Source organism: Quercus suber, unplaced genomic scaffold (genome assembly GCF_002906115.3).
Source record: "Quercus suber isolate HL8 unplaced genomic scaffold, Cork oak 2.0 scaffold_504, whole genome shotgun sequence".
Lineage (NCBI taxonomy): Eukaryota > Viridiplantae > Streptophyta > Magnoliopsida > Fagales > Fagaceae > Quercus > Quercus suber.
In genome coordinates, this window is record NW_027069953.1 from 242,671 (window position 1) to 253,906 (window position 11,236).

The 11,236-nt window shown below is 34.2% G+C and overlaps 2 protein-coding genes across 2 annotated transcripts; one reads left to right on the forward strand and one right to left on the reverse strand.

Annotated features, from left to right (window-relative positions):
- Positions 1-270: 270 nt before the first annotated feature.
- LOC111998409 (uncharacterized WD repeat-containing protein C2A9.03) lies at positions 271-8,857 on the reverse strand. Its single transcript, XM_024030505.2, has 10 exons — positions 8,557-8,857; positions 4,660-4,822; positions 4,283-4,450; positions 4,006-4,092; positions 3,532-3,666; positions 3,287-3,397; positions 2,674-2,765; positions 2,486-2,591; positions 1,439-1,525; positions 271-1,337 (listed from the first exon to the last, which is right to left on the reverse strand). Exons 2-10 carry the CDS (start codon positions 4,798-4,800, stop codon positions 924-926), a joined length of 1,341 nt encoding a protein of 446 aa, XP_023886273.1. The 5' UTR covers positions 4,801-4,822; positions 8,557-8,857; the 3' UTR covers positions 271-923.
- LOC111998412 (uncharacterized) lies at positions 5,229-5,951 on the forward strand. Its single transcript, XM_024030506.1, has 2 exons — positions 5,229-5,735; positions 5,874-5,951. Exons 1-2 carry the CDS (start codon positions 5,229-5,231, stop codon positions 5,949-5,951), a joined length of 585 nt encoding a protein of 194 aa, XP_023886274.1.
- Positions 8,858-11,236: the final 2,379 nt, after the last annotated feature.

The window sequence follows — 11,236 nt, forward strand, 5'->3', positions numbered from 1 at the left end:
AATTCACAAGCTTGTATTCACGACTCTAATTATACTTCACTTTTAAACTCTAAAAGTTCTATTTAGTGAATGTAAATGCATTGTCTCCACTTTTGGAATAACTTATTTTCATTGACATTGTGAAAATGGTTCCATTCAATGTATATATATGCACAGAATCGAAGATATTCATGCTCCATTTGCTTTAACAAATACATTTTTACCAAAAAGTTCACATGTACACTTAAGAACATAAGAAGAACGGTCATGTAGCATCATAATGCAGCTGGATGATTCAAACCAATGCTTACATTTTTATTATAGAGAAAAGGAAATAACATAAAATAGGTTAGTAAAGCTGAGCTCCTTCAAAAGGAATTCAGCTGGTCTAAGCGAACCTACTTCAAGATGGGGAACACTCTGAGCTATTATACTGAAAGTCAGAATTGGGAGATGAAGGACCAACAGTAGGGATGATGAGAAAGAAAACAGCCCACATCTTTGGTAGGCACCACAAGATTGGGGACACACTGAGCTATATTGAAGTCAGAATTGGGAGATGAAGGAACCAAGATTTGGGATGATGAGAAAGAAAACAGCCCACATCATTGGTAAGCACCACAAAGCTAGGTTCTCATAAAGTAAATTTCTAACATACATGAAGGAAGGATAGTATCCAGCCATCTACCCTAAGACACTGGTTTTCTTTTCCCTTGTTGCCACAATCGTTGCCTTCTAGGCTTCTGTACATTCCCTCCCTTTTACACACTTTATGATGAAAATCCAGACTTACACCAAAAGAGAACAACTTTGCTACATTGCACAACATAAAAAATATACAACTACCCCCTTTTCCAACTGCATGATATGATACTAGGTTTTTCAATTTTGCTGAAATGTAATCAGCAACACCAACACACTTATTTGCAGGTTTCACATTCAACTCAAATTAGAGAATCAAGGTATGAGTAGTTTCGGCATCTACCATACTCAAGGAGGCTACCATACGTACGATCCCACACTCCGATAAAAAGAGACTCTGTGTCTGGACTGAATGATACGCCAGATATTTCGCCAAAGAAATCAATCTCCTGTTCCTTCTCATATCCATTTTTTGCATCATAGACATGTACAAAGTCAGCAGGCTCTGCCATTGCCATATACTGACCATCAGAAGTATAGCGTATTGATCGAATGGCTCCAAGGTTGCCCTTCAGAACAGCGACTGACTTAGATAAATTTCGGACATCCCAAACCCGACAGGTTTTGTCCTGGTTTCCAGTTGCAAAAGTGACACCATTAGGGTGCCATGCTGATGCAAACGAGAAATCCAAGTGCCCACACAAGGACGTGACCATCTACAAGAATCAAAATTCAAATTACACATGCTTAGCCATCAAAGCAGCAACCGATGGATAGTAACAAGTCTAGCTGACAAAAAATCAAAAACAAAGAGTACCTTTCCAGTTTGGGAATCTACCAGCATACCGTCTGGGTTGTCTCCCACAATTGTAAGAAGTTTACCATCAGGACTCAGAGAAGTATGCTGCAAGTAGCAGACAAAAGCATGTAAAAACAATCTGGAGCATTCACTTTTTTACTTAGTGACATGAAGTAGCAATAGTTTGCAATTCAGCCATGATCTAGCAACATCAAGGTGTTTGGCTCTCCCAGTCAAATGTTGCCCAATAGAGCCAAGACTAATAATAATATAATTTGCCATGTCTCATATCATAAACCTCTGCATGCAATCCAAACTACTAATACTGGTAAACAGAAAAGGAGATATAATGCGTCTTAACCACAACCATCTCAACCATGTCCCAAAGAGTTAGTCATCATTTTACACAATTATCATCTTGTCCAGCAGAATTACAAGAAGTATAGGAACACAGCCAAATACCTTTTTTTTTTTTTTCAAATTTTATAATTTAATGGTTGGGGGTCAGGGATTTAAACCTAGATGTCTCCCGTTAGAAACACAAGGAGGTGCCAATTGAGTTATAAAACTATTGGCAACATAGCCAAATAACTACCAAAGGATTATGTATTAAACAAAAATGCATGAAATGGCCAGGCAAACAAAATGATGTGATATGATTCTATCAATTGAGCCTTGGCAAAATATTCTCAATGTTACAATTCAAACCATTGTTGCCAAGACAGATATCCCAATACATTCCCTCCATCCACTATTTTTTGTTTCAATATTCCATTGATTGGACAAGTCATGACATAAAAGTACTTATTTTTTTCTTAATAAGTAAAGTATATACTTATATTTGAAGTACATATCTCAATCCATGACCCAAAGAGAATACTGAATATTAAATTGCAATCCATGGCTCCACGTTGTAGGTAAACATGATCTGCATGCATGTCATGAGATATGATGTGAAGCATGTAAAACTTGGTACCCATGTCATCAATACATTTACAACCAAGATTTATAAAATTGTCCAACTATTGATACAAATAACCAGAAAATACAATATAGGGGGCTCACATTCACTGGCCAAGGATACCGGAAGTGCTTAGTAAGTTGAAATTTCTCCATATCAAAGTCTCTAACTCCACAATCATTATTTGAAGCTGTAAAGTGAACTGCACCACTGAAATTGAAGAAGACAAGTTCAATTAGATTTATTTTGGAAGTTCACAGTTCCACCACCAAGACAAAGGGCAAATAAATACCTGGCGCTGACGTAAATCTCAACAGCATTGGTGATAGCATTGTCATCATAAGTTGTCCTGGAACAAAAACTAACTCCAGGCCGATCCAGATGCTGTAATCCAGTGAAAAAGAAAATAAAAGAATTACATTTAGCCCGATGTTTTATGATATGTTCATATTGCAACGTAATAACTCTTAAAAGGGATAGAGTGGCTGGATGATAGCAGTTATCAAAAGCCTAATGGAAAACCTTAGTCCATTCTCAAAATTTAGAAGTTTTCTTCGTATTGTATCAGTATTCTACTTAAGGATGGCTTGATTACTAGGTCACTCCAAGGAATGCCAATAAAAAAAATTGTTACTGCACAAGTAACTATCATAAGCCAAGTATGTGCAGTCACCATGTACATTGGTTGACTGCAACTGCAGTGGCAATGCTTATTCAGTCTGTAATATCTCTGACTGCCTTTTAAGTCAAGGATAGCACAATTGCTGAGGACCATGCCTCATGAAGCGAAGGGTCACTAGTTCAAATCTCCTGTCCCCCCTCCCCTTGGAGCCAAAAACTCAACTTATCTATCTATACACACACACACACACACACACACACACAGAGAATACTATGAAACTTACCTTACAAATAAGTTCTCCTTGGAATCCTCCAGCAACTAGTAGCTTATCTTTTACAGAGAGAGTACTCACTTGAGTCTGGGTAAATCCCTCCAACAAACTTCCAGGATGTTTCTGTGGGAGAAAATAGATTAGATAGATTTCATGGAAGAGCATAATTCAAGATCAAATGAAGAACATTAAGTACATTAAATATATACAAATCCAAGGTTGTTTTTCAAACCAAATATCATAGCCCAAACACCCACCTCCGATGGCGCAACATGCCCTGAGACATTGAGAACTTCTTGCCTGCTGCAATTTAAGGAGGACCAATGGACGACAGAAAAATGAGACATAAGGTAGACATCATGCTTTGAGGTAGCCCAAACCAAGTTCCTCAACTGCATCACCAAACAATAAAAATGTAGGTTGGCCAATCATACCAAAAGTCTTATTTTCCAGAAAGTGTTATGCCTATGTGTCTGTGTGTGTTTAATCCGTGTCCGGTGTCCATGTCAGCACATCAATTCAAGTAACCCGTTTTATCAAATGTGTGACAAAGAATTGTTACTCAAAGAGATGAGATTAATTCATTCAAACAAATTACAGTAATAAGAGGATCAATAAGGCGAGGCAAAACAGTTTTATGACAGCCAGAATCGCAAAAAGAATCACTGAACTCACAACGACAAGGGAAAAAATAGCCTACAGGTTATTACAATAACTTTCATTCACCTGACCTGAAAATGAAGAATGGTTGATTTCACAGATCTTGAATTTCGCCTGAACTCATAATATGAACCCCCTTTCTTTGTAACTTTGCAATCCTGTTTAAAATGGATTTTAAACAATAGGGAAAAAGAATATAAAATAAATAAAGAAAAAGGATAATTTTGTCAATTTACTCTTTTTTTTTTTTTTTTTTGATAAATCAATTTACTTGGTTTAATTACAATTATCAACCCAGTCATATAATAAGTTGATCTATAAAAATGAAAATCACCCCAAAAAATTTACCTTCCCAGACCCCTCTCCAGATTGAGGGATGTTTTCATAGTTCTTGTATTGTTCAAGCCTAGTTTGCCGGTATTTCTCCCTCGTGATGCTAAGCCTATCCCACGGGATTCCCTGGATATCTTTTCCACTTCTAGCTTGAGCAGCAGTAGTATCATTTACTTTGCTATTCTGCACCAGAGACAGAAAGTTATTCCATGTACTCATTAGCCTAAGAAAAGGCTACTTCACCTTCATAATATACTTTTACCCAACAAAAACCAAAATAATTAAAAAGAAATATATATTCTACACTAACATATGGCAACATGACCTTGCTTAAATTCATTTAAGCTATACATATATGTGATCTCACAAGGGATATGAGTAGAAACACAAACCGCATGGTCGTATTCATCACCATCAGACTCTGAGCCCGCCATGTCTCTACCACGAAACTCATCATCCATCTCATCATCTACATCTTCCATTTCATATTCATCCGCCATGTATTCAGCATCATCCCCTTGGTATTGGGACATGTTCTTTCTAACAATCTCACACCTACTCCAATAGTAAATCATCGGCAAAGACAAGAAGATCACACTTCAGCCCAAAATGTGTAGCAATAGACAGTGAAATCTAATTACTAGCTAAACCACCGTATTTGCTAAAGGGTTTTAAGTATTGCACTTATCATCTATTTATTAACTAATATGGATCATATAAGGATTGCAGGACTGCAATATTTTGGAGTGTCACCACTATTCAGGTGAACTCATCTATAACTTTTTCTGTTATATTTACATGTCACAACAAGTATCAAGATCAGACCATCACAATGGATATTCATATAAAGTCACTTATTCCATAAACAAATTATTCACGTCATTGATGATAAAAATTTGCAACGTATTAAAAACTTCTTCAATTGTTAACTTGGGTGATTTATGTAAATAGTGATATAATAATGAGAATTGTCGGGTTGGATTTTGCTTGTATTCATGAGAAGCAAATTCTGGAGAGAGAGTTTTCTAAGGAGGAGATCATTAAGGTATTGAACGAGATGGAGGGTGATAAAACACTAGGCCCAGATGGTTTCACCATGGCATTTTTTCAAAAGTGCTGGAGGGTGGTGGAATGGGATGTTTTGGCTTTCTTTGCTGACTTCCACAGACACTGTGTTTTTAATAAATCGCTTAATGCCTCTTTCCTTGCAATGATTCCAAAGAAGCATAATGCTTTGAATATCAAGGACTTCTGGTCTATTAGCCTAGTAGGAAGTGTGTATAAGTTGTTGGCTAACAGATTGTGGGCGGTCTTGGACAATCTCAGTTTTGAATCTCAAAATTCTTTTGTTGCTGGACAGCAGATTTTGGATTCAGTTCTTATTGCTAACAAGTGCTTAGGTAGCAAATTGAAAAGTTGTATTCCGGGCATGATCTGTAAACTGGATAGAGAAAAGGCTTATGATCATGTGAGTTAACATACGTTGTTTTTATCTGTTGGAAATGATGGGTTTCGGGGAGAGATGGAGGAGCTTGATGAATTTTTGTGTATCCACTGCTAGATTTTCAGTTCTGGTTAATGGTTCTCCTGCTGACTCTTTTGGTAGCTCTCATGGTTTGAGACACGAAGATCCTTTGTTGCCTCTCTTATTTCTGTTGGTCATGGAAGTGTAGTAGACTATTGAAGAAAACTGAGAAAGGTTTAATTCATGGCTTTCATGTGGGGCTTAATAATTCTGAGGGGTGAGTCTTTCACATAGCAGATGACACCATTCTATTTTGTGATGCCCCTAGTGAACATTTGTTATATATCAGACTGGTTTTAATCTGTTTTGAAGCTCTTATTGGTTTGAAAGTTAATGTAGGAAAAAGTGAATTAGTTCTGGTTGGGAAAGCAAGTAATTTGGTTGCACTAGCTAATATTCCCTGATGCAAAATTGGTAGTTTTCTAATGACAAATTAGGGAATGCCTTTAGGTGCACACCATAAGGCAATCTTGATTTGGAATCCTAATTTGGAGGAGGTGGAACAGAAATTGTCGGGTTGGAAGAGACTTTATCTATCTAATGGGGGTAGACTTACATTATTAGAGTCCACTCTCTCAAACCTTCCTGCATACTTTTTATCCTCATTCACCATTCCTAAGCCTCTGGCTGATAAATTAGAAAGGAGTCAGAGGAGGAGTTCAAATATTCCTTGTTGGCTTGGGATAAGGTTTGTTTACATATTGAGACAAGGGATTTGGGGATTAGGAAATTTGTGCATTTTAACCAAGCTTTGCTTGGTAAGTGGCTATGTCGGATTGGGCATGAAGTTTCCCATTTGTGGTGGCAAGTGAACATCTCTAAATATGGGGAGGATGGGGGGGTTGGTGTACTAAAGTAGGCAGGGGAACTCATGGATGTAGCTTATGGCGGAGTGTACGGGAAGGTCGGAACATATTCTCTTTGCATGTGGCTTTTTCAATGTTGGAGAAGGCAACCATATACAGTTTTGGCGTTTTCGTTGGGCTGGGGACCTCCCACTAAAATTACTATTCCCTAATCAGTTTGAGTGTTCAGTGGAGAAGGATGTTTTTATTTCTGATGTGTTGGACTCTCAACCTGATGGGGAGGCAAGAAATTGGAACCTGAGGTTTCACAGGGCCTTTCATGATTGGGAGATGGATGTTGTTTTCTCTTTCTCTGATTTCATTTATTCTTGGGTTCCTAGGGGGGAGGGGTGAATAAGATGAGATGGTGTCTTAAGGGAAATGGCATTTTTTATACCCAGTCTTTTTACAGGGAGATTCATGGTGCTACTATTGTTCCTTTCCCTTGCAAAGGTATTTGGTTCATCAAGGTTCCCAAGAGGGTGTCATTCTTTTTGTGGATAGCAACATTGTGAAAGATTCTCACTTTGGATAACCTCAAAAAGAGGGGTTTGTCATTGGTTAATTGGTGTTGTCTATGCTAAAGCAATGGGGAAACGATGGATCACCTTTTAATCCACTGATACTGCTTCTGCTTTGTGGGGAGATGTGCTTCAGATGTTTTGGGATTCGGTAGGTTATGCCATTTAGCTGGAGAAATTACTTTGGTAAACATGGCTCAGATATTTGGAACATGGTTCCGGCTTGTTTGATGTGGCTTGTTTGGAAGGAGCAGAATAGACATACTTTTGAAGAGTTGGAGAGCTACTTGGATCAATTGAAAACTTTGTTTTCTTGTACTCTTTTTGATTGGTCCTGGACTTGGGGTTTCACACATTACTCTTCTATTTTAGAGTTTCAAGTTTCTCTTAGATTTTCCTTTTAAGTTTTTTGTACTTTGTTGACACTTTGTGTTCATCATCGTGAACATAAAGCATATTTTATTTTTAATAAAATTAAATTACATACTAATCAAAAAAATAATGAGTCAACATAATTGGCAAAATGCAATTCACTGAAACCATCGAACATTTGGCCATGCTTCTCAAGCTTTGCAAGGGTTAAAGTCATAGCAAACCATTGTCACAACACAAACAGCAATCCACAAGAGTATAAACACCTCTAACATTAATATTCATCTATACAATTCATATTAACATAGGAGCTTACACCAACATTATCTTCTATATCCTAATCATTTCTCATGTTATTGCTAATCCAATTATGATATAATCATTCAGGGGTTTTTTTTTTTTTTTTTAATTATATAATCATTCAGGAAAGATAAAAGATTAAGTCTTCTATACTTTCAGTATACAAATAAATAAATAAATAATATATATATATATACACACACAAAAAAGCATGCTTTGGCATGAGTACTACTGGGCAATGGCCTTTCCACCTTCAACAAACAAAAATAGCTAACATAACTGAAAATGACTATCTGGGCATAAACCAAAATTTGTGCACATGAATTAACCATAGCTCAACAAACAAAATTCTTCACTTTCTGAAAATTGCATATCCCACATGCAAACAATCATGATCCCATACTTAATCCCAACTATTAATTACCAAATCAACCAAACCCTAATTTAAATAGATATTAAAATAAATTTAAAAAAAAAAAAAAAAAAAAACACAATAGTAACAACAACTCAGAATCAAATAAGGCACAATGAATATAGCAAATCAAAGAAAACGATTTACATTAAAAACAGACGCAAACCCAGGATTCAGAAAACAGTGTAAAAATAAATCTTCATAAACAGAATCAAATAAGATCAACAGAGATCAAACAACAAAACCCCATGATCCTAAAAAAATAAAAATTTATATTTAAAATAAAATAAAAAAATGAAAGAAATGAAAAATACCTTTTTGAGATTGAGGGTTAGAGAAAGCTATATGGATCTGGAAATCCCAAACTCTCACAAAATGAAAAGCATCCTCGTCAGCAAGATTAATTTATTATGTATATATATATTATAACAAAAGCTTTAATTTTTTTTTTTATTATTTAATTTTTGAGGAAACCCAAATTGGAAAAATTAATATATAAAAATTGTTTTGGGGGTATTGGATCGCGAGGAGGCGGAGGAGGAGAGAGAAAGGGAGAGAGAGAAAGAAGTTGGGTGTTTTTCGCTTTATCTCTATCCACTGGTTTTCTGAATCAATGTGAGTGTTGAGGAATGAAAAGGACAGGTGGGTTTTTTCTATTCTTTTTTTATATTTTAATGTGCACAATTTTTTACTAACTATTCTTTTTCTTTTCTTTTTTTTGGTAAAAGATTATTACTAACTATTCTATACCTTTTTTTTTTTTTTGATGGGACTAACTATTCTATACCTATCACATATATAAATAATGTTATTAATTAGTGAGGCAGTTTTAAGTTATAATAGAATTTCACTTAAAATAGATTAATTATTTTATTAATTAATAGATTACATGATAAAAACACATTAATTTTACTAGCCTTAGAGTTTTTTATTTTAAGAAAATAAAGGGTATAAAATTTATTTGATTAACATTGTACAACATCATATTTATAAAAATTTGCATAACATCATATGAATTCAAAATTTTTGAAAATTTTGAAACCTCTTCAAACTAAATACATTTAAATTAAGAGGCTTCTTTGTCAAATAGTCTTGCTAACATGAGCAAGATAAACACACACATCGGACAAAGGATGTTAAGATGTTATCTTTGAGCTGCACACTCTTTTTAGTCTATTATTATCTCATAATGAGGTTTTTTTTTTTTTTTTGGTAAATAACCCTATTCTAGGATCATATACTTGTTTTTGATTGTAGGAATCTACTCTTTTAAGATTGATAGGTCAAGACCAATCATATTTCTATGAAGTCAACTTTTTACAAACCAATTAACAATACATCAAGAAGATCGAAGAGAACAATTTTGCTTTTATAATGAGTCTATTAGTTTTGTTTTACAATATATTTCATGGGAATCACACACATGAAAACTGTTAGAAATTATTTTTTATACATCATTAATTGAGGTGAATGATTAAAATCCTGAATGCATTCACCACCGGGCCTTCTGGCCCAAGTGGTACCCAGTCTACTAATGTGACCTAAACACTTACCCAGCGAAAAAAAAAAAAAAAAATCCTGAATGCATTCATTAGAAATATTACAGATATCAATTGAAATTCTAGGATAACGCCCATATAACTTTTTTGAGAAAAAAACATTGACGTTCAATAAAGTTGTTAGCCAATGACCTATCCTGTTTCCAGACCATTTGACATGACTCACATGAGTAATCTGTAATCTTTCAATTTTTCAACCATCACTTCTCTCTCTTGAGTCTTGACGTATTCAATGATGTGGCCCACTTGAGCTGTTTTGTTCTAGATTTTCTCCTCTGTCTACAGTCTATCTTTGCCAAAACCAAAAACAAAACAAAACAAAAAGCATCTCATACATGTATTTTACTGATTATGGTCAAAAATTTCCTCGGTGTTTTTCTTATATATATAACCTTTTTCTATTCTTGAAGGCCAGCTTGTTCTCATTTTATTATTTCTTTTCTAAGAACGTGGTTTACCCTGAAAAAAAATTAAACTAACGTGCTTACTCAATTGATTTCTAACCTATTTGGACAATGACGTGTTGACGTATTTGAGCTCCACTAACTTTCAAAAGACACTATTTGATTTCCTAGATTGAATCTCCAAAATTCACTAACACCAAGATGATGCCACAATCTCTCCAAAAAAAAAAAAAAATATGATGCCACTCGATCGATTCTTTATAGTTATTGACCATACTTAAATAGAAAATTTTGCATTTTACCTATGTTGTGTGTCATCATGATTATGGGTTAATTAATGGCTAACTTTCATGAACAAAGTCCCTTTAAGGTCATTCAAATGGTGAGTTCAATAAACCTGAAAGACATGTTATAAATTCATATTTCAAGTTTCATTCATTGTACTATCCTTCATGTTTATAAAATTTTGAAAAAATTAAAGATTAATAGATATGTTATCAATTAAATATTTAAATTTCAAGTATTTGTAGTCTAAAATTATGCATAAAATATAAGTTTATGAATCGAATAGTAAATAACACTTGATTGACATAAAATTTGACATACGTATTAAAAACATAAAGAATATCCAATTTAACAGTTAGATTCTCAAAATATGTAGCCATTTTAATTTATTTAATACTAGCTTGTAACTCCATGCAAATGCATGAATACACTTAAAAATATACAATAAGATGCATAATATAATTCCTATATATATAATTTAAATATAATTTATAGTCATTTTTATATTTTGTCAGCTCTTTAAAAAAATTTGTAAAGATATTTTTAGGTATAAAATGTAAATTGTCCATGTATTTTTTTAAATTATTATAAAAAAACTTTTTTTTTTTTTTTACGATTCATTTATTCTAGACTCTTTAGTTTTTGTACTTAATAACTCACTTGGATGAATATTTATAATGTGATCCCACATTTAACTTTAAAATTAAGAAATAAAGCTCTTTAAAAATAAAAATTTAGGACACATG